This window comes from Falco peregrinus, chromosome 1 (genome assembly GCF_023634155.1).
Source record: "Falco peregrinus isolate bFalPer1 chromosome 1, bFalPer1.pri, whole genome shotgun sequence".
NCBI lineage: Eukaryota > Metazoa > Chordata > Aves > Falconiformes > Falconidae > Falco > Falco peregrinus.
Genome location: NC_073721.1, coordinates 28578726 through 28605417, shown reverse-complemented (window position 1 = coordinate 28605417; position 26692 = coordinate 28578726). Strand labels below are relative to the sequence as shown.

Below are 26692 nucleotides of genomic sequence, written 5' to 3'. Positions count from 1 at the left end.
GTTGCGAGGTTGACCTGAAGAATCACAGAGGTCTGGCTGACTCTTCACAGGACACAAGTCCCCTAAAGATTACGTACATAGGCTGAATATCCCAACATAGAAAGTAACGTCTGTAGCAGTTCTAGTTCCCCAACCATGCTTGGGCTAGAGGCACTGAGCAGATGGACTTCCTCCCTGTCTCCTTGGCAATTGCCTTCTGAGATGCAGAAAAAAATCCACACACAGGAACAAATGGGGAAAAAGTATCCAAACTGTCTTGAGCTCCAAACAGCCTCAGACACGCCAAGGAGCCAAAGGCGTTGGAGGAAGAGGAGGGTGTCTTACTGAACCTGCCCTTTGCCTACCCCCAGCATGGGTCACTGTGTTTTATGGCAGAGCCACAGGCCTCCATCCTTTCTCAGCAACATTTCAGTTACAATGAGTTCCCAGAACACCCAGTTTATATCCCAAATGTTCATCTTTGGCAGAAACAGGATTTGCTGCAGTCTGCTGAAGATACTCTGAACTGGACTCAGTACAGTAGCAGCCAAGAGCTCATCAAGGTCTCTGCTCCTGGTGGCCCTTGTTCCCCCAGAGGGCAGTCACTGCATTCACTAACTGCAGTGTTTCAAGATGCACTTGATACAACATTTCAGGCTTTTCACCCAGCAATTTAGCAGCAGCTCTCACCATAAATTGCAGGACACAGAAGCAAGAGGTAGTTGCTGTGTTAGAAAATGAAAGGACTGCCACAGAGTGTGACACAAGTCGTGCCTTCATCCTGTGGATTATTTTTCCTTTTGTACTGCACAACACTCACCCTGGCCTGAGGTTCTGATCTGCTCAGCGCTAACACTTGGTTTTAAGTAATCTGCTATATACTTCTAATGCAAAAATGCGTATATTTTTCTTTTAGTGGAAACATTTAAACACACACACACACACACATATCCTTGAATGCTTTGCCCAACATTTCTTGGTTGTCTTGCAGCTGCAGCACCAAGTCACACAGGGTAGTAACATCAGTACAAGTGTGACAGTGGCACAGGGTTAACAGTGGAAGTCCCTGAACGAGCATGGCAAAGGGTTTGAAAAGTTTGAAGTAAAGGATTAGTATCAAGATTTAAAAGCACAAGCATTTTTGTGTATTGAAGGGCCTGGTGAAGCCAGCAGTTTCAGAAGACTTTAAATTCATTAGTCATACCAAACGAAGCATTTGGGAACAAGCAAGAGTTCATCGAGAGCAGTGGAAACGGGTTGGTTCTGTGTATTGAAGTTGTGCCCAAGTTTCCAGTAAGTTAATGTGCTTTGTGTTATGTATTCTCAAGTTCAGGTCTCCCTTCACATTATTTTGCTGTTGAAGAAGCTTTGAGCTTTGCACAGACAGTAATGCAGATATTTCAATATTAAACTCATTTTCAATTTTCTGATAATCTCTACCTGGCAAAAATCAGAAAGAAAAAATAGAGAGATAATTACAATAAGCTGCTGAAACAGTGAACAGCAGTTATTTCTTAATTCAGTAGCCTCACATTTTATGTGCATGTCTGAGCTTATAACATCTATGAGTACTGTGTGTTGGTTTAACCTATTTTGCAAAGCTCAGGAGAAAAGATTAATTTAGCTCTCTTACAAGTCTCTCCGGTGCTTGAATATGCTTTGCTTCTACAAAGACATTGCAGGCAATCCAGGAAATTGCAAGAAAAGAGACATTAAGGCAGTGCCATATGTGATGTTTCTGATACCTACAGAGATAAGGTGACTTACAAACTTTCCCATCACAAAACAGTTACAGGAGGAACAGCATTTTTTTTGTTATATAGGAAGCAAAAACCTGAACATAGTGTTCCTAAATTCTCTGAACATTAATGATGAAAATTGTTTTAAATTAGTAATACACTTGCACTTTTTTTTCTCTCCTCATTTACAGAGTTAGCATAAGACCAGAGAAGTTCTGAAGATCTTAAATAGCAGTTGACAGCGATTTTGTTCAAACCCAGTAATGTATTTGAATTCCAATACAAAAAACTGTCTTTTAGTGTCACCTCCTTGCAAGGACTTATTTGATCCCCAGTCAAACCAGCCCAGATACTCATGCATTCAAGCTGTGTTGAATGTATAGGACATTTTATTCCAGAGTCTCTCCAGAGCTCTGCTGCCTCTTCCAGGTTTTCCTACCTTTACCTGTAAGCTTAGAAAATTATTTTCCTTCCCTCTATTTATTAAAAACTGAACTGTGCCCATTTACAGACATGATCACTGTGCATCAGGCAATGTGCAAATGACAGTGTTACCCATCTTGCTTCAGGCACCTAGGACTCTAGGACTGGCTTAGCCAGATGCCTGCACTCATCCGAAGACACTGTGAGGTGCCCAGCTGAGCCTCCCCCTGCTTCTGCCCACCATGGCCTTGGGAGAGCTCTCCCCAGCTCGTACCAGGGCAGCACAGGCTTGGCAACAACACAACTGCCAGTGGCAAATGCTAACAGATGAGTCACCCTCTTGCCAAGACTGGGGATGTTGATGTGCCCAGTGCATTTGAAGTACTGTCTACCCTGTACACAGGATAGCATAAATCCCCAAAATCGCTCCAGATAGGTGACCAGGTGTACAAGAAGCCATAGTCATCATCCTATATAGCCAGACATAGTTGAAAAGGGAGTATCCTACACCTCTCATTTCTTCCCACTCTAAGTCAAGAGACTCCAGAGCAGAGAAGAGGGATGGAAGGTGCTCAAGGTGTATAATGATAGCACATTTGTAAGAATTTGGTACCACTATATAACCTGATATTATTTTTTTTCCCCTTACATTGTCCATGTGCACGTTGTTAGATTGAGCAACCCCCAAATCCCCCTTGCAGGGCACTGTCACATCCCAGGGAATAACTCTGGAGTCTTTACAAGGGCAAAGCCTGGAGGGCTGCTGCACCAAGTGCTGTATCATGTCTGGAGAAATGATACAACAGACCAGCACTTGGCAAGCACAGAAGGCCCTCCAGGCTACCCAATAAAAGAAACAGGCAAACATTTCTCAGAGACACCAGTGGATACCTGAGCACTGGACAACACACAGGCAACACAACCAGTTATTCAGCCTTGAAACACTCCTACTGAAGTCCTGAGACTGCTCATCCTTCAGTGCAACATCCCTGCTGCTCACACTGATGGACAGGTGAAGCCTTGTCATGGAGGCAAAGAAGGGAAGGTGTTTCTCAAATGTTATTTTATCTAAATATGATAAAGTTTTCCCCAGAGATCACAGAAAGGGCAGAAAGCTGTTCATTGCACATGCAATATAGCGATGCTGCAAACATGCAGTAACTCTGATACTCCAGATGTGCTCTGTGTGTATCCAGATGTGCTCCCATTTGAAGTCTCTGGTATTCCCCAGCTGCACACGTGACTCATCAGCACACGTGCCAGGGTAGCTTCCAAACCATGAGACCCCCATGGCACTCTTGGGTGGCACATGCTAAGAAACTGCCCAGGCACCTCCGCAGCAATTCAGTTTTCCCATGGAGCACAGCACCCTTCCTGCCAGTGCACATAGGCACCACGCTTCTAATGGGGCAGCATTCAAAAGGTATAGAGTAGTTCTGCCTTATCCTATCAAGGTCAAAGCCAAAAGCACTGGATTACAATATGAAGAGTTATAAAGAAGGTAGCATAACGGATGTACAGTCAACAACTGCCTGAAATTTAGATCCATGATTTGCTGTTAGCTGATTTCTTCCCTGTGGTATCACCTAGTCATTCAGGTTGAGGATGGGATGTAGCCAAAAATCTTTTGCCAGAACATGCTCTGAAGAAATAACCTCAGCTTGGAATACTGCCTGCGAATATCTGCTCACTCAGTTCCAGCAAAACACTGAAAGGAAGAGAATCTTCAAATAATTTTTGGTCTCTCCTACTCTTTTTCCGGTTGCTCAGTTTGGAGATGGCAACATACGAATTTTACTGTTTCTCTCCTCTTTCATCATCTGCTTGGGACCCCACTCTCCACTAGCTCACAATAACACTGATGTTTACACTTCTGTCCAAAAAGTCTGGTGTTCACTTCTCCATGTGGAAGGGGGAGGATTGCTTGCCTCAGCCTGAACATTTTTGCTGTGTGTTTTCGTTTTTCTTGATTTACCTTTCCAGTTCGGACAACTCCACTGATGCATTAAGCTTTCTATAAATTCCTTTAAGAATCAAGAAATAATTACCTTCCAGCAATCAATAAGTCTTCAACCATGTGCTGAAGTTAGACGACACACAGGCAGAATAAGCAATTACATTAGGAGGGGGTGTCCAAACCATGCCCACATCAGCCAGTACCCCAGCAGGTTTTACCATCCCATGCTCATGCCAGCCACAGCAGGCCAGCTGAGAGGTGATGCTACCCAACAGGGCAGGGAGACAAGGGCAAAACTCAGGTGCCCACTGTCTTCCAGCAAGCTGGGTTACATGAGACACCGATGCCTTTCATTCCTGATGCCAGTACTCAGCTCCTGGTAGGAGCTGGAGGGATATTACCTTTTGGCCAAGCACAAAGCCAGAGGGACAGGGCTGAGCAGGAGGAACAAGGATTCACAAGTGAGGAGCATCCCTGCTTATCCCAGTCTGCAGTTAGCCATCAGCCATGACTTGCACCAAATTTCCTAGTGACAATTCTGCTGGTGGAATGCTCCCGACTCTGGAAATCTCAACATCAGTCTTGCAGTACGTTAATCCCACCACATAGGTCTGACTAGCATATAAACACCATCATCTTCATCACTGCTTGGCACATCATAAATATAACTGCCTGAAGCTGGCCATTGGTCACTTACTTGTCCAAGGGACGGTGCTGTAAATTCAGCAAGCAGGAGAGCCTGCACAGGAACAGCCCAGGAGAGAGCAGGAGACAGCTGTTTCATTTCTACATCTTACAGGAAAATATTTCCATGAAGTGTAATGTTTGGAAAATGTCTAACAACCCAGTTCATGCTTTCTACAGATTATGTGGACTTAGCATTTCTGTTGTCTATACTGGGATAGATGAATAGAGAGATAAAAGGAGGCATGAAAATATAAGACACTTGGAATGCAGGAGAATCTACAGAATGTGCGAAAAATGTAGGAAAAGCTAAATAAAAGAAGAAAAGACAAATGAGATATTGTCAAGGCAGCCAGTGAAACAGCAGGGTCCCAGTTCAGAAGTGGAATCATTAAACGACAAGCAAGGCAGCTCTTTCGGAAAGCCTACATGATTTTGTAACCCTGGAATTCACTAGGGGGAGTGTGTGGACAAGGGCGAATGCCAGAACAAATCTGTTTTCCAGAAGAAAAAGGGAACACGCTGGGAGTTTAGTCACCCCAGAACAGGGGCTCTGGGAATGAAGCAGCTTCTGCACTGGCCACACTCGGAGCATGTCTTCCACCAGCTCTCAGGAAGGTGGGAGTCACCCACTGCACATCGCACACGGCAGCGGCTATGGCAAAGCAGGTTCACTCACTTCCAGAGCGAGGACCACAGCCCTGTAAATGGGAAGCAGAGAAGTGCCACAGAGAAAAATCTGGCGAGTTTGCATTTTTCCTGGATCTAGGAGAGAAAGTTATTAATCCTTCCTCCCTTTCCTTTCCCAACCTGTCACAGAATTCTGGGATCCTGGGCCAGAAAAGCCACAGTACAAACACAGCAGCTTACACTAGAGTTAGTCCTTCCATGTCCCAACACAAGCAAGCAGCATGTCAGACGCATATTAGTCACCATGTCCCACAGCCTCTGCTCCTCTCTGCTGCAAAGGGGAACGGGAAGGTACAGATCCCTGCAGGATCAGGCAGAAAAGAATTTTAGGCACAGGAAAAATACAAGGTCTTGCCTCAAAGCAACATCACGACATGGAGGGCCTTCCTACTATATCCTGAAGGAAAATACCCTCATCTAGGAAGAAAACATGAAGGATTAGGACAGTCTGGCAGGGATTTCCAAAGTATGCAGGCTTGTACAGAGTGGTCTGTGCATGTGCAGCAAACCTAATCCTAAACCTCTGGGGACATACTAGGCTCGGACACACACACCAGCTCCTCTTTGAGGGCTTGTTTCCTTCAAGCGCACTAAAGCAATCACATAACACATGTACAGTTGGCCCATCCAAAACTCCCCAAGAGGGTCCAATCCCTTGCACATAAAAGCATCAGCAATTTCCAGACAAGCAGCAGCTCAAGGCTCCTATGCATGTGGGCATATCCTACATTTCCAGACATTTGGCAGCCCATCAGGATTCCTGCATCTGTGGACACATCTGGGCTTCCCAGACACAGGGCAGTCCAGTCAGAGTCTCTGTGCACGCACAGCAGCATGCAAGGCCAGGAGACACTTGAACACGCCATATCTGGCTGGACAATGACAGACAACAGGACACATCTGGGGGAACCTGGACAGATGGCCACTTGAAGAGCTGACTAGCCCAGGAGATGCACCCAGCAGAGGAAGCTGGTGGCATCAGAGGTGAAAGACAAGCATGGCAGCCCGAGTCCTTCTCCTCACACCTTCTACCTTAGGTCAAACCACGACTTGCATCTCTTGGGGACAGGAATGCAAAGCTTGTGCTACTTCTGGACTATCCTGTCCTTGCAAAGAGAAACAAGAGGCATGGAGTTACTCCCAGTCCCCGTGGGGCTGCCAGAAATAACACAAACCTAACATCTCACACCAGCTGGCGAAGAGGACTAATCTGGCTTCAAGAACTGCTTGAAAAAGAGCCAAACCTCCCATCCAGTTCTCATGGCCCCCTCCACCTCCCCCCAGACCCAGTTCCTTTTCTGGCACAATGGTATCCTCAGCACTCAGCTGACAGCAAGCTGCTCCTTGCAAACCACTCTGACGACCCACCCTGCAGCACGCAGCATGTGCGCCTGGGACTCCTCGGTGCTTTTGCCATCCCACACCATGGCCAGACATGCCATGACAGGCCCTAGCTCTGTGGTGGACAGACCAGAGGGTGACGGGGCAGCAGCCATGGCAGGGAGCTCCACTCCTTCCTCCTTCCCCCCCAGCCCCTGGCATTGCAGCTGCACCTTTTCCCTTGAATTGGGCATCTCAAGAGCTTCCCCCGCCTGTAAACCTGCATTTCTCTCCCTCCTCCCAACAGCCTGCACCTCTTTTGAACCACCAGCTCCAAGGGCCACACTCTGTAGAAGAGGCGCTTAATCATATTTTTGCTTCCCCCTTATCAAACATCTCCATTGGCTCCACATTCATTTCAAGCTGAGGGGCTTTTTTATTATTATTATTTCAAAATGCAGTATAATGACCAGAGCAGAAGCATCAGCATCACAATAACCAGGTCTGTCTTCATTTCCACCACCAGCTTGCAAAATAACGGGAGTCATTTTGATAGTTGCATAACTAATTGCAACAAATCCGACCCTTTGCTTGATGATACCGCATAGCCCAAACTAATAGCTGTAAAACGTGGTTTCATTTAGAAATGAAATACAAGGGTTTATTTGCACAACTGCTGCCACCATGCCTCTCCCTGTAGCCCTGCCTCATTATGGCTCCTGTATTAGAAAAGCTGCATAAAACGTTATATACGTAAGAAAGCATTTTTCCTCTTGAGTCAGTGCAAAGGAAGGAGGCTGGCACACTCAGCAGCCTTCAGGCTGCATGTAAATGAGCCAAAGGACAACATGTTTCAGAAAAAAAGTAAGTCCAAAAATGAATTTTAGAAGGGCAAGTCCCTTATTAAAAGATACCCTGCATAACAAGCGGACATTGCTGGGCAGAGCTAAATTCAAAACATTCCTAGCCTGATTTGGTCTGCAAGGTTCCTATCTTCTTCTGTCACACATTATTAAACATAGATCAGAAACAGGATCTGGGATTACAGAACAGACTGAACTCAGGACATCAGAAGACACCTGTCCTATAAATAGGAATCATTTACCAATTCAGAGCAACACACACATGTTTTGGCAACCTCTCAGCCAATAAAAGCAGAAGCCCAACATCAGAATTATCCAAGCACTATTATTTTAAATGTGGAACAATGATATACATAATCATGACTTAACTCCTCATTTCCCAAATTCTCATCACGCATGTCTGTGCTGAATCGCAACAAAAATTAACCCTTCCAAAGGCAAGCCAATTACCAAAATCTATCCCAATTTCTGAATTGGGAAATTCCCTCTTTTTGAAGAGAAGGGCAGCAACAACAATGAAAAGCAGAACTTTAGATTTGAAAGTATTAATTTGGAGCTATTGATTTCTTTAGTAGCTTTTTGCCCGTAACCCCCCCACCCTAGGATTTCAACAAGAAAACTCCAAAGTTTACTCAGTCACTCCGACCACAGACTTTCCTTGACAAAGTGCTCAGAAACACTAATTTGGGATTTTGCACAAAGTTGTAATGCAGGGGCTCCAATTTGTTGACACTTGAGTTTCTAGGAAAAATTAACAGAAACACGTGCAAGGGTCTGTGTAAGGGAACAACGTGAAGTGCCGCTTCCAAACAGGTGCGGCCGATTATCTGAGGCAACACTGAGCCGGAAAAAACCACAGTGTTTTCTTCACAAATTTTAAGAGCACTAAAAACTTCCAGATAATGGGAAGTCCCTGAAGCCTTTAGAAAGTGTTTTCTCATACTCTGTACCTGGTATGACAGCTGCTTCTTTGCAGCTATGGGGAGTTGTGGTTTTCCATTTGTGAAAATTCAAGTGAAATCTATCATTTTTTGGAAAGAGCCTAAGTCCTGGGGTTCTCAAATATCTTTACAGGTTGAACATTTGGAAAGGATCCAGAGCCTGAATATGTGGAAATATTTAACTCTCTAAGAAACAGTATATAAAATAAGCTGTTTCTCTGCTTGATGACTATTTCAGGATTGACTAATGACTTGTCATGGTGCCAAACACCATCGACATGGCTCAAGAGGATAATTTCTGAAACTTGAATTTGTAACATTCTATCAAACGAAGACTATTTCTGTGTCAAAATCCTAGATGTGGGAATTTATATACAGCAAGATCATAAATGAACTTTAGGACACCAGAGTTCAGAAGTAGCATTACTATATTTACTCAATGAAATATCTGTTAAATCTTTGGGCGGGGAGGGGGAGAGCAAGCTTTGAAATAAACCAGGAAAGTAAAGACTACTGTATCAAACATAGGTCCCCCCTGGGGAAGCTCTTGCATCTCAGCTGGTTGGTCTCTGGATCATTTTTCAGGGAAAGATTTGGTGGCAGGGAGCAAAGACTGCCCTGCTGTCCTGGTCAGCATATCTTCTCCCTCCTGGGGGTAGTTATGGCAAGGATAAGTGGTTAAGCTTTCCTAAATTCAGCCACCTCTGGCCAAACAAATTTGATCTTTCTTCTAGTACCAACGCATGTCACACCAAGGCCAGGCAGGTTCAGGTCTAGGCAGGGGCTCAGTTCAACTCCTCTTTTAACCAGGAGAGAACTGGAGCCTGTAGTCCAAGCTCAGCTTTGTTCCCAGCAGAGCAAGAGGTCCACTTGGCCAAGATACTCGCAAAGGCTAACAAATTTAGTTGTTTCCAGGGAGCAATTAATTCCTGCCATCACCTATTCTCTGGGAGGCACAACACTCACATTACACATTTATTCAGATGAAAAGGATGGGAAGGACCATTAATATAATATAGTTTTTCTTCCCACTTGATAGGGGCTGGTAATTACTACACAAAATCTGTAACTTCTGTCTGAAACAGTTTCAGGAGTCTGGCTTTCAGGCTGACAGTGGCTGTTAATCCACCTCATATTAGGTAGAAACATTCCAGCTTTTATTCTTAGCATTATAAATCTGCACATTATTAGCCCAGGGTTGTCCTGCATTAGGCTTTAAATCAAGGCTTCTCTTTGTACCTTTCTTTGCTAACATTTAAAGCTATTTGCTCTGAACTTTTTCTTCCCCTTGTTGATACTAGTACATTAAGTCACTTCTTAGTTTTCCCTAAGTAGATGAATCTTACTAAAATCTTGTCTATAGCTCCATATTCCCAGGATTTAGTCACATTTATTGCTCTTTTCTGAATTTTTTCCAATTATACAGCATCTTTTCTTTGTTAAAATGGACAAGAGAACTGGACATGGCACCCAACACTGCCTCACCAATACCGTTTCGAACATCAGAGCTTCCTATTGACCCTTAGAGGGCTCCGGTCATGCCTGTCCCCCCAGTGGCTGCTCTGCTCATGCGGTTCATGTGCACCCAGCTGCTTGCAGCATCTCCAGCTCCTTCTTCATTATCCACTTCCACCTCAGATTTAGCCTATATTCTTTAATCCTGTAAAGTCCGAATTCATACCCAGTATCGAAACACATGAACGTGCGTTCACCTGTAAAACTGTTCTATTAGATGCCACTTTTAAGCTCAGAGTTGTACAGGGCTCACTGCTGCAGGAGCTTGCCAAAGCCAAGCAGCAGACACTACACTGGTCCCCTGACATGCTACACAAGATAACTGAAGGCTTTGGCACAGAGAGGACAGAGATACAGCAGGTGTTAGTGCAGCAATGTCTATTTAATATCTTAGTATTTTAAAATAACCTTTAACTTGTCACTAGCATTACAAGGGAGCTGCACCAGCTGGAGGGGGGCATTGCGTGAGGTTTGGGGAGCTTCTACCAGAGCCCAGCTCAACACCACCCAGGCAGCGAACTGGAGAGAGGGAAGAAAAGAGCGCTCAAGGTCCAATTAGCAAGAGAGGCTGCCATAGCACCACGGGAGGGAAAATGAGAGGGAGCTTGAAAGAGGAAAAATTTCAAAAGCCAAGCAGAAGGGCCACGAGGCAATAGCATGGGCAGATAACCACCAGAACAGGCTGAGCTCCTGCCCAGCAGGAGGGTATCACAGTGCAGCAACTAGTGTGTGGGAGAAGGGGAGCAGGAGCAGTGCGGGTGCGTTCCGTGGCCACAGGGAAGACATGGCTGTCAACCACAGCCCTGCAGAAAGGCACAAACGGGCTCAGCAGGGGAGACACAGGCAGAGTTTGGTTTTGGCCAGGCTGAGGAGAACAGCCAGCCACTCATCATAGAGGCTATGTGGGAGGTGCAAGGCTGGCTGGCAGAGGGAGGGAAGACATCTCCTCTGAGGCATTCCCCACCTCAGATGGGCAAGCTGGATCCAAACCAAACACAGCAATCCACAGCCCTAAGGAGAACAGAGAGCAAGATCTCACATTTGTGCAGCAAAGGGGCAGGCTGAGGGTTCTGAACCTGGCCAGGAAAGGAAGAGAGCTGCATGGAACAGCATCCATCAGTAGCAGCTCTGGCACTTTGTTCCTATATGCCAGCCTCACAGGGTACAGAAAGCAGCTGTGGCATGGGCATCTGGCAAACCCTGCCATCACCTGCATTCAAGCACTGAAATCTCCTTTTCCTTCTTCCATATTCACCCACTGAGCAGCTCAGAGACTGGCAGTGTGACTGCCTGACACGCAAAGTACCCAGCATCACAGGAAGCCTTCTGGAGGCTCAACCGCCCTGCCGGCCCAGCTCACCCCGAGCACCCTCCTCACACAGACTTGTCCCTACAACCTCAGCATGGCTGACAGAACCCCTCACTCCACAGCTCACGCCAGCAACACGAACAAAGCATCCTAGGCCTAGGTGGCTCTTTGGGACTTCCCACAGCAGCCCCAGAGGCTCCATATCCCCCCAAGCTCTCACGTCATGACCCACAGCAGGCACGATGCCACCTCAGCATCCTGCTCTTGCACCACTGCCACCTTGGGATACCCAGAGCTAGCCCTCCCCATGCATGCACAGAAACCAATACCCTTGTCCCACAAGGGGACTAAGATACAGATTAAGTGCCATATGTGTGAGTGAAAGCAGACAGCACTAGTGCTAAGCAGGTTGGAAGACAGGCAGTTCATGCCAGCAGGCTTAGACATCGCGTCCTGGCATACCCACCTAAATGCAACGCCTCCATAGATACATATTTTTACTGCTATGCATGTACACCCCTATGGTATAGTCTCCTACTTACCTAAGGACTGTCACTGTTCCTAGTTTCCTGTTCTATGCAGTAGATAAGTTATATATGCAGTTATAGAAAATCAAAATGTTTGCAAAAGGACCTTCTGCAGTTGGTACCACTGTTAGTTTATCAGACATCTAAGCAGTTTCTTGGCCTGTGCCCCCCACTTCCCCCCACAGCATTAGCCTCCAAACAAATCCCAGAGCTGAATCAGTTTCCTCCGTTTAGAGGCTCCACTCAAATTATTTCTAGGATTCCCATCTTTCTCTCCTTTTTACTTTACAAATATATAAATAGTCACATCGCCATATGAGACAAGTAGAGACTGACTCTTACGGGTAAAAAACAGATGTTTCCCAATCTTCCCTAACAAAGTAATATTTTATATATGGCTCTTCAATGGATTTATAGCCAATGAAGGGATGTTACTACATTAGCTCATGGAGGGGGTGGGTGATAAAAACTGGAAAGGAAGAGCCAGACAAGGAAAAAAGAAGCTATCCAGAGCGCTGCAATTGGAGAAGCATGACAAATGGGCAGCACAGTTTTAGAGGGCTTCGACAGCAAGGCAGATTGCCTGGCTGGGAGTGATTGTCCACAGCTGGAGCATCGCAGAGACCATCTGGTATTTCTTAAACATGCTTTCCCCAGGTGATCCGATTCTTGGAGTGCCCCAGCAAAGAGAAGAAAAAAGGCTTGCAAGTCTTGGTCCCATTTCCAGGGTTTCCCTAATTAGTTAATAGAATTATATTTGAACCGGTTTCAGTTTCTCCTGCAAAACCTTTGCTTTTGCCACCTTTTCAACAGAAAAAAAAATCTATTTAAATTCATGGAGTTTTTCATTTCTTTAAGAAAGTCAATGATTGTGTCTCTTGGCACAGCAACCCAATATAAAACTTAATGAAGTAAAGAGAGATCCAAAATTTCTTTTGAACACCTTGTAACCTCACTCTTCCCCACACCACTTTTAGCTGCACAAAGCATGCATATCCACAGGCTCTCACGTTACTCTCCCACCCCAGCGTATCCATCCCCAGTATGAGCCTCTGAAAAAGCAGAGCATGGACTGCATGGGGGACTCCGAGAACTTCTCATTTCCAAGATTTTGACCCTCTTTTCAATTCTGAAAAGATGTCACATAATTCAATTAACTGTGCATGCCACACAGTCCTATCCCCACAATAAGGAGGGCTGGCAGAGGAGCAGTACAGCGGTGTTTGCTGCTGCCCTCATGCTCTCCATAACACAGCCCCTTCCTGAACCAGGAGCATCAGGAACCAGCTAACATAGAAAAGAGCAAGAGAAAGCGGTAAATAATAAATGAACAGACAGATGGAAAAGGGGTTAGAGCAAGCAACTGGAGAACAAGCCTTGGGAACCAAACTGTGTTCCCACCAGCAGGCAGTGCCCCCACCGAGCAACACAGTGCAGGCAGGAGCCAGGGTCCGGCCACAGAGATTATCCCCGCTGCTCACCGCCAAGCCGGGCTTACCAGCCGTGCCTCTCCCCTCTTTTCACCATGAGTTAGCCCAGCCACAAGGCATGGGTCTGTCAAAGATGTGTCCTGCACGCCACAGACACACATACCCAGTTCCCAGCTGCAAGCTTCCCAGCAATGCCCGAATAACCATTCCTATTATTTTTCACAGGGAGCAAATACACAGGATGGTGTCTGGATTGCTGAAGATGTCAATACTCCTCCAACTGTAGCAAAATTTGTTGCTGTGTCACAATTTGCTAGGATTTTTTTTTTTTTTTTAAATGCAGGGAACTGACATCGAGTTCCCTGCTCTGTCTGCATCAGCGGCTGCCTCCTCAAAGCCTGCACATGAGAAAAGCTAATGGGACCATAATCCCAGTCAGAAATACATACATTAAGTGCTTCAACTTCTCCAGGCTGAGGAAATTTATCCAATTAAGTTACTGGGAAGAAAATACTGGACAAAAGAATCCAAAGGAATATTTAAAGGCTTTTTTTGCTTTGTTTTAGATGGCCAACATCAGCATATTCCATCACCATGCTGGAAGGGGATTTTGGCTGGAAACGCATCTTTATCCAGTGGTATAGACAGCAATAATAGAAAACAATATAAGCCATGATTGTAAAGCTAAAGAAATAGCAACCAACTGCAAATTGCAAAGTGTAGAAAATTAATTTAAAAAACATGATGGAAAAATTCATGACTTGCCGAGTTAGTGAGAATTTAAATATAGAGGAAAGAAGGGAAATGTGAACAGAGATGTAGAACCATTACTCTGTGCACACAGTAAAATTACCAATGTAATTACAAAATTCTAAATGTACATGCTTTGTATTGGGGGGGAAAGATATGATAATGAACTCATAAGACTATGATATACTTCACAGTTTACTAATGACCAAGAGACATTAGATAACATCTGCTTTAGATAAACACTGTTTAATCACCCACCCTGGATAATTTGCACCTCCAAGTGCTCTAAGGAGATCTCTGACCCACTGATGCTAATTTTTAATAAATCTCGGAATGCCAAGTAATTCTAGAAGGGCAGGAGAGCCCTAACCCCATGCCCGTGCTTAGGCAGGACTAGCTGACCGAGGGGGTGACAGTCAGTCAGCCTGAAAGCAGACCTAGACAGAGTAATTAAAAGCCAATATGAGAATCTACCAATAATTCATTATATTCATGCCTCAGCTAATTACCAGCCAACATATGTTGTACAGAATCAAGTCCTGTCTAACCGATGTTATAGCTTGATTTAAGAACTTGCATTAATAGAAATAATTTGGCATAACTAGGTGGACAGAAGTGGCTGACGAGACAAAAACATATCCATCCTCTGCTTCCCATCACACAGGATGCAGTGTTTTTATCAATCGTTCAGGTAAATATGAATATAATATCCTTAGAGGCAGCTTGCAGATAGCACAAATGTAGGTTAGTAAATAACAAACAAAACAGCCCCCATTTACCCTGTGATCCAATTTGTACAGCTAAATGGCCACCATCCAACCAAGCATGCTTTAATTCAGCCAAGCACAAGATAATACACGTACAGGAAAACAATATAGAGCTTGTATCTCCAGGATGGAAAAGTCTGTCCTGCATGGTCACAGGACAAAGGAGGAGCTATGAAGGGATTCTAGCAAAGTGAAACTTAAGGAGCCAAATCTATTCAGCTTATGGAAGAGGAAAATCCACACAATGAGACTGCTGCTCACAGGCGTTACAGTAGTGCGGGGGGAGAGAGGTTTCTAACCTGATGGGGGAAGTCAAAGCAAGCTCCAGGGGTTGGAAGTCAGAGTTAAGCACGACGCTGACACAGAGAAAAATTATCTTCAGCACAGCAGATGAGAAATATCACACAAGGTGGTCTGGATGATCTGGGGGCCCAGCACAAAAGCAGGAGGTGAAATTCAGTAGTACAAAGGGCAGGTATAAAAACCACTGTGTAACGTAAGAGTGGAAGGAGCCCAGACACTGGCACACTGGGGGTCTGCTTTAGGCTACAAAATCAGGGAGATCAGAAGCACAGGCTTATTGGGAGCATCTGAAACACAGAACCCACTGGTAATTAGGGACCTTTAACTGCCCACACATTTGCCAGAGAAGGAAGACATCAGACACAGCCTTGCATCGAGTTCCCGGAATGCACAGAGAAAAAAATCGTGAAAGAAGAGACAGGAATAAAACTAGGAAGGAGGCTCCTCGAGGTTTTATTCTCATCAGGAGAGAAAACCCGGGAAAAAACATAAAGGTGGAAAGCACCATGGGTGAGGGAGCCTGAGTGTGTGTACTTATTAGGAATAGAAGGGAAAATAGCAGCAGGGTAGAAACAGTGCTTTGTAAGGACTGAGGCTTCAGTAAACTCAGGGGGTTGGCAAGTGAGATTCCATGCAGAATGAAAAGGGAGTTCAGGAAAGATGGTGTTTTGTAAACACACAGCAAGATAAGGGAACAAATGAAAATTATTTTGGGGGGGGAGGTATGATAAGGGTAAATCACAGACTCCTCCATGGCTGCAGCACATGAAGGAGAAATGGAAACTCCATCAGGCTGATGTGGATGAGCACAAAGGAACAGCATCAGGAGAGACAGACGGAGCGAAAGAGCCAAGTGTTCAACAGAAACTGCACGCAGCAGGGATCACCAGCGGCAACAAGGAGACATTTGATAACTACATCGGTGGGAAGAGACAGACCAAAGAGTTCATCACCTCCTGAGCAGGGAAAAAAGGTTAATAGATTGGTTTATGCCACTGAACACGCCACAAGCCCTTCCAAAGCTGTTAGTGCATGTCAGCCCTCCCCCCTTCCACCGAAATCTGTTTTCTGTTAGGTTTATGCGTTTTCTTTATTCTCTACAAAGCACCCTGAACTGGCTGGTTCTGGTAATGACATTACATATTATAATATAATTGCTAATTTTAAGATGCACAATTTATAAAATATCTTCTCTTGTGAGGCTAGTTAAATCAGACAGCAAATTGAACTTGATAAATACTGAACACGCTGTACTAAGCCATGTTCCCCACAGTTACAAAAGCAATAACCAAATTGGATAATGAGAAAGCCAAAGTATTGCTTAACAGACTAGAGAGTGTCACCTGAAAAAGAGATTCACCTTCATGACCTCTCTCACACACACACACACACCCCCCATCAGTGCACAACGAGTTGTAAAACTACTAATTAGGGTAAGAGGAGGCAGGGGATCCCAGGGGGTTGGCTCGCAGCTGTCTCAGGAAGCAAGGAGGTATAAATTGGGACACAATTTCACAATAGCGAACAACTCTAAGTTAAAGCTGAAATGTTTAATGCTTTTGCTGGTTCAGACTTCACAAAAAAGGATAGCTAAGAGCACAAAGTTAATGCAATTAAAAGCAGCAGAGCAGAAGTGTAAGGTACGGTGGTAGCACATGAGCAAAATGAAGATTACTGAAGTTTGATGTTTTCAAATAGGCTGAGGTCCATAAGCAGCTATCTCTAGGAATTTTTGGAAGACAGATGAGGCTTCAAAAGACTGGAAAAGGGCAATGTGGTGGCTATATTCAACAAGTTGAAAAATCAAGGAAATTGCAGGACAGTCAACTTCAAATCCTGGAAAAGTTTTGAAACAAATCATCAAACAATCCATCTGCAAGGAAGGGCTGGAAGCAACAGCCCTGCCACATGAAGGCAACTGCCTTCTCTTAGAGCAAAAGGGTCTCATTTGTGAGATAGAGGCAACAGATGTTCTACACCTTTACTTTTGTAAGGCTTTACCCCCAGCTTCATATAACATTTTAATTAGAAAATTAGGAAAATAGTCTAGAGTTAATTCCATATTGGGAATACACAGCTGGTTGGGAGACTGTATAGAGAAGTGCAGGCATGAACAAGCAATATTGTAAAAAAAAAAAATCCATGATTATAGAGGATTATACAGACAGGAGTGTCACGCACAAGGTACATGAAATAACCCTGCTGCTCTTCTCAGTCAAGAAAGGCCTCAGCTACGATACTGGGCTCTTTTCAAGGCAATGTGCTTCAGAAACAGCCCAGACCAAGTGGAGAGAGCCCAAGAGACCCCAACAAAACACAGAACCACAAAAAAATTTAAAGAGGGCTGAAAGGGACCTCAAGAGGCAGCATCAACCACGTACGTGTCATTCAACTTGAAAATAACATGGCCATGAGGAAAGAGCAAATGAAAGGCAGTTGTTCGGTGTAGAGAACAAAAGTCTTCGGGGAAACACGATAACAAGCCTCAAATATGTAAAAGATTTCTGCAAAGAGGAAAGGAGCACTGTAAGCTGCTCTCTGTGTCCACAGGGAGAGGACATGCCGTAATGGGCTTAAATTGAAGCAAGATATTTTAAAAACAACTCCATAATGATATAGATAAATACACCCTAGAACAAATTGTTGTGGGAGGGTACATCAAGAGGTTTAAGAACAAGGATAAAGCCACATAGTTTGAACCAGTTAACAGCGATGTCCCCACAACTTGGGCAATGCTGGTGCCTGGCTGCTGAGCCCCAACACCCTGCTGCCTTCACACGCATATGCCCAGGAACATGATATATTTCAGCTATGCACCAAACACCTTCAGCAACCTGTGTACTAAAAACAAACAACATTTTGCTTCAGAATGAGCTCATATAAACAACTGATAATGGCACAAAAATACTCAGTCACAAGAGGGTTTTTTCCACACACTTTTTTTCCCCAGCACCATCCCCTCAGCTCTGATTCCAAGGTCTCACAAGACACCTGCAAACCATCCTCAAAAGTGATCCAGCAACACTGCTGGTCATTAACTATGGGCTCAGTACAGATATTGTTTTAATGACATATTACTATTTTCCCAGTCCCTTCCTCCCAGGAAACCCCGCAGTGTTTCATGGTGACTCTCTCACCCTCGCTCCTTCCCATAGGACCTGATGAAATTATTGTCTTTGCCTTGCTGATGTGACTTCTCCACCAGTACCCTGGTTGTACTAATCAAGGAAACAAACTCGGGGAAACTGTTTTGTGTACTTAGCTTTGAATGCTACTTTTTCTTCTTCAGCCCCAACAAAAGGTTCAAAACCCCCCAAAGTCTGTCTGTTTTTTCAACTGTATCAGCTGATTACATAAAATATATTGCCACTTCTTATACACCTTTCTCCAAGTGAGGTCCAGGTACAGCTGTTTTGTCATGGAAAAGGCTAGAAGATGCCCTCTGAAGGTCCTTTCCAGATCTATTTTGTACAATGCTCTGGATAACATCTATATTGTAAGGGGCTGCGATGGACAGAAGGGCAGACAGGCTGATCCAAAAGCCACTCACAGGCCTGTTACAGAGCCCCAGACGGCTCTCTCCTTGAGGGAAAGCTGGAGAGCAAGCGCAGCGCGGACCACCCCAGACCAGCACCCTGTAAAACCAGCTACGATGAGCATCACTGCTGTGCGGACCACAGGATGTTTAGGCTGCTGACCCCAAACAAGCTGCCAAAAAGGCAAGAAAGCTGTACTACCTCTGCAACAACCCTCCCAGGTCCCATCTCAAAGCAGCCCCCCCTCCAGCCTCATGAAGTTAGCTGTAACTGGGGATAAAACCATATATCTGGGGGAAATTCCAGCAAAAACAAGCGGAGCAGCCTTTCTGCCCAGCAGCACAGGCACCAAAAGCACACCCAGCCCTACGCCCTGCTCTCTGCTCAGCACCCCTCGTGAGGGCAGCCTCTGAGCCAGCCCCCTCCGGACCCAGCACTCCATGGGATGGGGTCCTGACCACCATCTCCCAGAACCACAGCAATTCAGCAGGAATCTCAGAATCACCAGGGGAGGTTCACAAGTGCAGGAAGCACAAACACCACAGGTGCTCAACCTGAGCTGTGTGATTCCCTGCCAAGAAACAAGTACAACTGTGGCTCTCCCTGTCTTCATGGGGGAGGAGAAAAACATATTTCTCTGGGGCAGCATCTCACTCACAAGCTCTCCATACAGACACACCGCCCTCATTCCTGCTCTGTGCTGGAATGCACACATGACTGCTCTACAGTAGCCACACACTTGCTCTACTCCCCCATGTTCTGCTTCACCCCACTCATCCCACCATTACGTATCCCCACTTGGGAAAAGCTGGTGTGCGCCCTTCCATCACCATCACCACCACCACCACCTCACACACCCATATACCACTTACCCTGGATGAAGAGGGTCTCTCCCTGGCTGCTAACACCTCCAGAAGTAGATTCTCCCAAGGAAAGCCTCACACAGAACTCACAGCTGCTGTTATGGCAGTTTATCTAATGACCTTAGCAGGGGTTATAGGATGACAATGTAAAACACCTGATTGCAGTGTTGGACACCAACAGTGAAATACACTCTTCAGCAGTTCTCAGCTCTGTTCCTATCAGCTCCCACCTGATTTAATTCCCCGAGCCTCTCTCAGTGCAGCTGGAAAAGACCCTCTGCTAACATCCTCAGCAGACTGGGGCCACAGGGAGTCAACTGGGAGCAGTGTATGCCCTGTGGGACAGGCCTCCTCCCTTAACTGCTGTTTTGAGAGGCTGCATTGCATGATGTGTCAGGATGGAGGGCTTCCCATCACACACTCTGCAGTCTCCTCACTAGCTTCTCAGTGCAGATGTGGTGTGGTAGGACAGACTGGAGAGCTGTCATCACTAGTCTCCTGATGCAGTGAAGTAATCTGCACTGTAGCTTCAGGCAGAAGGTAGAGCAGAAGGAAGAGATGTTTTTCCGCTGCTCAGAATGAGAAGTGGGGCACTATTTGGTTTCCTCAGGATAAGAACCCCTAGAGGGAAATTTATGGTTTGTACTTGTATCTTGGGAAGCTCAGTTACACTTAACACCTCACGTAAATACAAGAGGGGACAGTTTTTCACATATGTCTATTGACCTGAGCAATTCCCTCTTCCATTGGGCTTAACGGGCTTTACTTAACAGTGCAGAAACCTGCAGATATCCAGTCTCTTCAAGTACAAATGCAGTATGTTAACCCAGCCCAACCTGGCACCACAGATGGAGGAATTCCAATTTAATCTATCAAAGCTCTGCCTGCTGCTGCTCCGCTCTCTAAAACCTGCATGCATGTTGCGTCTCTGCTGCCCTGGGCAGCTCTTCACACCTCACCTGCTGCCAGCCCGATGCTGTGCATTCACGCCTCAGCTCCAGGGCTCCAAAATCACCTTACTGTCACCTGAACGGTTCTCCTGAGGGCTGCATAGGAGGGAAGCCTGGTGTGATGATTGCAACTTCTACTCCAGATGATACAAGCTATAAAAGAATCACTGCTTGCTCCACCTAACTAGACTAGGAAGGAGCAGAGAAGCATTTCCAGGGAAAGATTCCTCCTCCTCCCCCATCCCACCATGGTCTGAGCTGAGAGCGCCAGTTCCCAGAGAGAAGCAGGCGATGCTGTGCACTCTCCCCCTGCTCTACCACTGGCTTACCCAGAAGCATCAGAGAATGCTGACCTGTGAAATGAGATACCTATCTCTGAGCACCAAGGGGGAAACTGCAAAGATTAATAAGCCTCAAAATGTTATACAGCATTTAAATAGTACTGTCACAGATCAAAGACTATCACTGATCTCAGTGAGGCAGGCTCAGTAAGTCTAGAAAGATCGCGTACAAAAAGCAAATGCAAGATGCAAGGGAAAGCCTGCAGACGGGAGCTAAGGAAAGCTCATACTTGCTTAGAGAAACCAAAGTGGCCTAAGCCAGTCTAACACGTGCTCCTGAAGGAATAAGAGCCAGAAACACTGCCTGGTTTCACTCAGTCTCAGTTGTGTCTTAGCACAAAAAAACACATTTCATTTTAAGACACCCTCTTACCTTGGAGGTACCTGCTGCTGGGAGCAGCTGAAATCCCAGTGCAAAACCACAACCCTGCCTGATCACCGAGATAAGGAGCACACTGGGAACCATGTGCAACTGGTGAATAGATTTGAAAAAAAAAAAACGATTTACACTGATGCCACAGGGACTGCAGAATCACACTCCCTGCACTCAAAGAGCTTTCATTCTTAAAGCCATAGGAAACTCCATGAAAGTTTGATGGCAATATCATTTGCCAACACTTGCAGGCAGCGTGGGAGGCCTGATCTATACTCTTTCAAGCTATTTGTATAACTATGTCATATGGGAGGAGGAGGAAGAGAAGGAGACTCTTTGTCCAAATCACTATAGTGGTAGTAGCAGGGGAATAAAGATGCCTCACGGTGCTATTCCTACTCCCAAGTTCTCCTACAGTAGTTATCCCATTGTAAAGCACCTTTATTACCACATGACTTTGGGCAAGATACTCCATTTACATTTCTTTGGTACAATTAAAGTGCTGTAGGAACTAGCAGTAGTAGGATCCCCTCTTACACAGAGGCATGGAGTTGAATATTCTTCCAGTCTAGGTTGGACACTGAGTGCTGAGGGTCATCCGCAGTACATACGCTGCATGAGGCCAGGTGACTCCTGGATACAGACCTCCAGGAGGAAACACAGTTCTCAGGGATCCCCCAGGTACTCTGTCCCTGCAAACTCAGTCCTTGACTGTCCCTCCCTAAGCCAGATCTGGATCCTTGCTCCTGCACCTCACCTCACAACCTGGGGACTCCCTACAGCACTGTACAAAACCACTGTGCAGAGCAAAAAGAAGTCCTCAAGCAAACTCTGGCTGATTGAATTTTGAAGGTAAGGAATGCCCTGCTGCAACAGATGTACAATCCCCTCTGCCCACCCCAAACACCAGATCCATCACAGAGAAGGGAAATATTTACACAAGTTAGTAGAGTTCCAGTTAAATATTATGCTTAGCTGTCTAGAGTCCATGTTCTCAGACTACGTCTATGAAATAAAAGATTAAACTTCATAACAATTACGAAGTTGCTCTGCTCACATTCAAAGGGAGTTAAAGGACATTAAAATAGTTCTTTGGGTAGTATTCCAGTGAAGTTGTTCTCTCTCCTCTGGAGAGTCAGAGCTAAAACCTTCTGAACTATCTTGTAAACACACTTGGAAAGGCTAAGAGCTGAGCTGATAACCAGGTAGCACCTCTGCTCTGCAGGTTCTGTTAAAAATGTGAGCAATGCTGGGGAGCTTTTGAAGCAGTGAGAGAAGGAGGATAGGGGAGAGCAGCTTCTCTTCTCGAGGGAAGTTTGTTTAGTGGAAAGTAAGCAAGTTGTCAGGGGAAAAGCTGACAATGTTGATTCCAGCAGTTGTACTGGGAATAAACAGCCAAGTGGATTACGTTACAGAGAATGAGGAATGGCTCTTGAGGATCCCATTTAAATACTCTGCACTCAGGAATGATGCAATTAAGCCACACTCGTGGCCCCGATGCCCACTGGCCCCTGGGCTAAGCCATCTGCCAGCCCTGGTATCATCGTCCCACCTCTGTGGGTCCCCCAGAGGTCCAGCACAACTGATGTCCCCAGGAGAGCCAGAGCTCACTGCTGCACTGGTGAGGACGAAGACCCATGTTGGCTTCAAGGCAGAGGCTGGACAGCAGACAGGGTGGGGGAGGAGATTGCCCAGGACCCACTTGCCTCTCCCAGCCCAGCAGCAGGGGAGGGCCACCATGGGGCTTGCCATCTCCTCCCTAGCCAGAGCACAGGGCCCTCCCTCTCACAAAAATTGTATGCCTCCCTGCCTTTCACAGGAAAGGGACCCAGCAAGAGGAGAAGGGGATCTTGTTTGATTTATTAGTCTCTTCCTCCTTCCCATCGTCTGTGGCTCATCCAGCTGTAGCGATAAGGAGAACAGCTATGAAAGGACACTCATGGCTGCTGGGATCCCGTCCTTCTGCCCACTCACTGCCTGAAGACATCAGTCCTTTATAAGCACCATTAAATGTGTATCCAAAGTGTGGCAGTGTCCTCCATCCTTCGAGATTCTGTTCCCTGGATAATACAAACAGTTGCCAGAAAAAGAGTATCCTCTCATCTCTGTCTGGGCCATTATCCCTTTATATTTGCTCTTTAATATTTACTGGGTTCACACAAAGTGCATGCTCTGGAAAGAAAAAAAAATCAGCTGCAGCTTAAAGGACTCCAAATTTAGTAATTGCTGCAGCCCCATCAACGTGAACTGTTAGCAGGGAGATTTCTCCAGCACTTCACGTGCTGTGGTATTCTGCTTAGGTCAGGCTGTAGAAAACATTCTGTCCAGGGGCACCAAATCTGGAGTGTCTGCGTAGGTGCCAGCCACAGAGGCCTTATGAGTCCACCACGAGCTCCTGCAGGTCCTTTCCCTCCCAGCACCCAGTAATCTTGGTAGGAAACAGAGGCAGCCAGAGAGATGCTGATTCATAGAGAGGTGAAGCACCCGAGGGTTTTGACACACCTGTGAGTTAGCAAGAACTAGCCCCATCTCCTGGCTCCAGAGCTGGTCTTGCAGCCTTACCTGTTAACGTGAGGTTGCTGTATGTGTTTGAAAACTGCTCCTTTAACAAAACCAAGTGCATCTGAGCTGCCTTTTCCCTCTGTAGCTCCAACATTATGTCAGGATGCTGGGCGATCTTACAGCCTTTCTGCTTATCCAGGGCAATGTCGCTGCGAACAATGTCTACAGCAAAAGGGAAAGAAAAAAGGGAGATGGCCAAACCTCAGCTTTTATTTTAACCAGATGCTTGGATCAGCACCAGCCAACATGACAGCCACACAACCATCACTCAGCACGAGCAACCCAAAAAAAGGGTCCAAACCCCTCAGATCCACCTATCCAATGAACCGTCTCTGCTCAAGTCTCCTTTTCTTCCACAGAAAGCTCAAGTCACTGACTTCAACATGCTTACAGAGCCTACTGCCCCTTCCAGCCTTCACCTGCCCAGCAGCTGAGCTCCTACAATGATGACCGCTCTCTTGCAGGAAAGTGCAAAAGTCTCCCAGCATTTATGTTACAACCTTGTTACTGGTGTGTTTGACACTAAATAATGATAAAACACTAAATCCCATTCTGGTGACCCCTGGCTTCCATCTACCCTTGTCTGTCGAAGAGGTGATGAAGGAGGCTTGTTCTCACCTTGTTCATCCTCACTGCAGCCATCACAGCTAGAGTTAGGTCAGCATGGCTTACAAATCTTTGAACCGGTGTCTATACCCTTCTAATTCCTGACATTCAATTCAGGAGGCAGGTCAATTATCTAACAACTGGTTTTTCTTCATAAGAGCATTTTATAAGTCATATTTTGAAATAAGAATATTATACTCCCTCTCCTAGAACTACTCACCTGCTAGGGAAATAGAAAGATGGAGGAAGCAGGGTAGAACAAGAATCAAGTAAGATGTGTTCAGTCTAAATAGGAGGGGAATGGTGCAAACTAGTCCTTGCAAGGTCCTTTTCTGAGTTTAATAAACTCTGTAACATGCTCAGATCCACAGGCACCATATGCTGTGTCTAATTCTTACAAAATCTTAGCCAGCCAGCACTGATAAGGAAGGATGGAAGCTGGAGTTCTTCCATCACATTGTATGAGGTCACCCTTTGCATCACGAGGCTGCGCTTTGCTTGGTTTAATTCCCATCTAGCTAGAAGTTTCTGAAGGAGCTTATTGTCTGAAGAGACATCTTGCTCCACATGCACTCTCCAGCTCCATTATTGTTATGCATATCAAGGAACACAAGTTGTTTCCAGTAGTCATGCTCCTGTCATTCAAGGTGTCAAATCCCAGGTTCAGCAAACCTAGGTTCAGAGCTCTGCTCTGTCTTGGGCCCTAGCAGGGAACCCCCCTCCAAAGGTGAGGTGGAGGCTGGAAGCCACATTATCCTCCTGTCTCTGAGCCTCATCCTAGTTTCCTATAGAGTCACTATACTTGTCTTGCCCAGGTTGTGCTCTGTCCGTTTCTTTACTACATAGTTTGGGATTAACTCAGCTTCTCTAAAGCCTGCCTAAAAAAAGACTTGTCAGAACAGTAACGTCATTAAAGCACCTGTGGTCTGTAGTCAGGGTCATGAGCTCCCTCCTCCACCCACAGCTAACACGCTCAGGAGTAGAGATAGGGCAGCATCCAGCTAGCATGAAAATATGGCTCCATATTTCCACATACAGCACAGGGGCTTCAATGTGGAGAGATGAGATGGAGCAAGAGGAAGGAATAAAGGGCAGATAATGAGCACCCCCCAACCATGTGCTTTTGGTGCACAACCTCCTAGGTAGACACTGGGTAAGATTTAGGCCTATCCAAACCCTGCCCAACTAATGAATGATACAATCCTGAACCCCTTTTGTGTGAGATATTTGGAAAACTGAAGACTGAGAAACACAGTCTTATCACTCTCCCACAGCACAAAGGCCACTGGTGTCACCCAGAGCTCACGAATGGTCATTCACCTTCCCAGGTGATGGATTTTCTTTTCTACAGGACTGAACGCAATTGCTGTACACCCACCCAAAGCCCCAAGGCAAAATGGAGGAAAACACATCTGAACAAGACTGAGGTTTGAAACCAGATGGTCAATACACCATCTCCAATTCTCTTCAAACCACTTAAAGGAGCCCAGGCTGGGTCAAAACAAGTTTGTTTCCTAAAAGGGATGGAGGGCTGCTAAAACCCAAACCAGAGCCAACGTGGAGCCATGTGGAGGAACCATGGGCCCAGGACCAGGGTCCCTGCCCTCCTGGAGAGGGGCCAGGACAGCACCTTGGAGAGTGCAAGGGGACGTGGCAGCGGGTCCCGTGCGACACCCCTGCCTCCCTCCTCAGGGACCACGGTCACAGAGAACACGCGGCTGGGCAAGGGGTGCGTGCTGTCAGCAGGGTCTGGGGACAACAGGCAGGCCCAGGGGACCCGGCCCAGGAATGAGGAGCAGAAGCAGTATTCGGAGTCCTGTCGTTCAGTGATGGAGCTGTCATGACAGGGATTAGCACAAGGAAGTCAGGTCACATTCAGACAAATGACTCTCCCTGGGAGAGTTGGGGAGCAGGCCTGCAGGGCACAGAAAGTGGGGGCACTCCAGCAGTCACCTTCACGGGGTGCTCAGAGAGCTGCCACTGCAGGCACTCAGGAAGCAGACGCAAGGTCCTGGCTTCTCAGATCGATGAAGGACCCAAGGAACTTGTGCAAGACCTAAAAATGGAGGTGGAGCCCACATTCCTTGTAGCTCCAGCTTAAACGCAGGGCTGACGTCTGGGGTATGGAGCTCCCCCAAGAACTCAGTGCCCGGGCATCCAGACCCCACCAGGCTGTGCTTGGTGCAGGGGAGGAGGCAACGGCACCTCCGCACCACTCTCCTGAACCAGCAGCACCGGGGGAAGAGGGGCGGCAGGCTGCAGCT

General features: G+C 46.2%; 1 protein-coding gene across 1 annotated transcript in view; it reads right to left on the bottom strand.

The window, feature by feature from the left end:
- HPSE2 (heparanase 2 (inactive)) overlaps positions 1-26692 on the bottom strand; it is a 112011-nt gene that overhangs the window by 74940 nt on the left and 10379 nt on the right. Inside the window, exon 3 of the mRNA XM_055801085.1 lies at positions 23823-23984. Coding sequence (XP_055657060.1) covers positions 23823-23984 — 162 coding nt within the window. The remainder of the gene's footprint in view (positions 1-23822; positions 23985-26692) is intronic.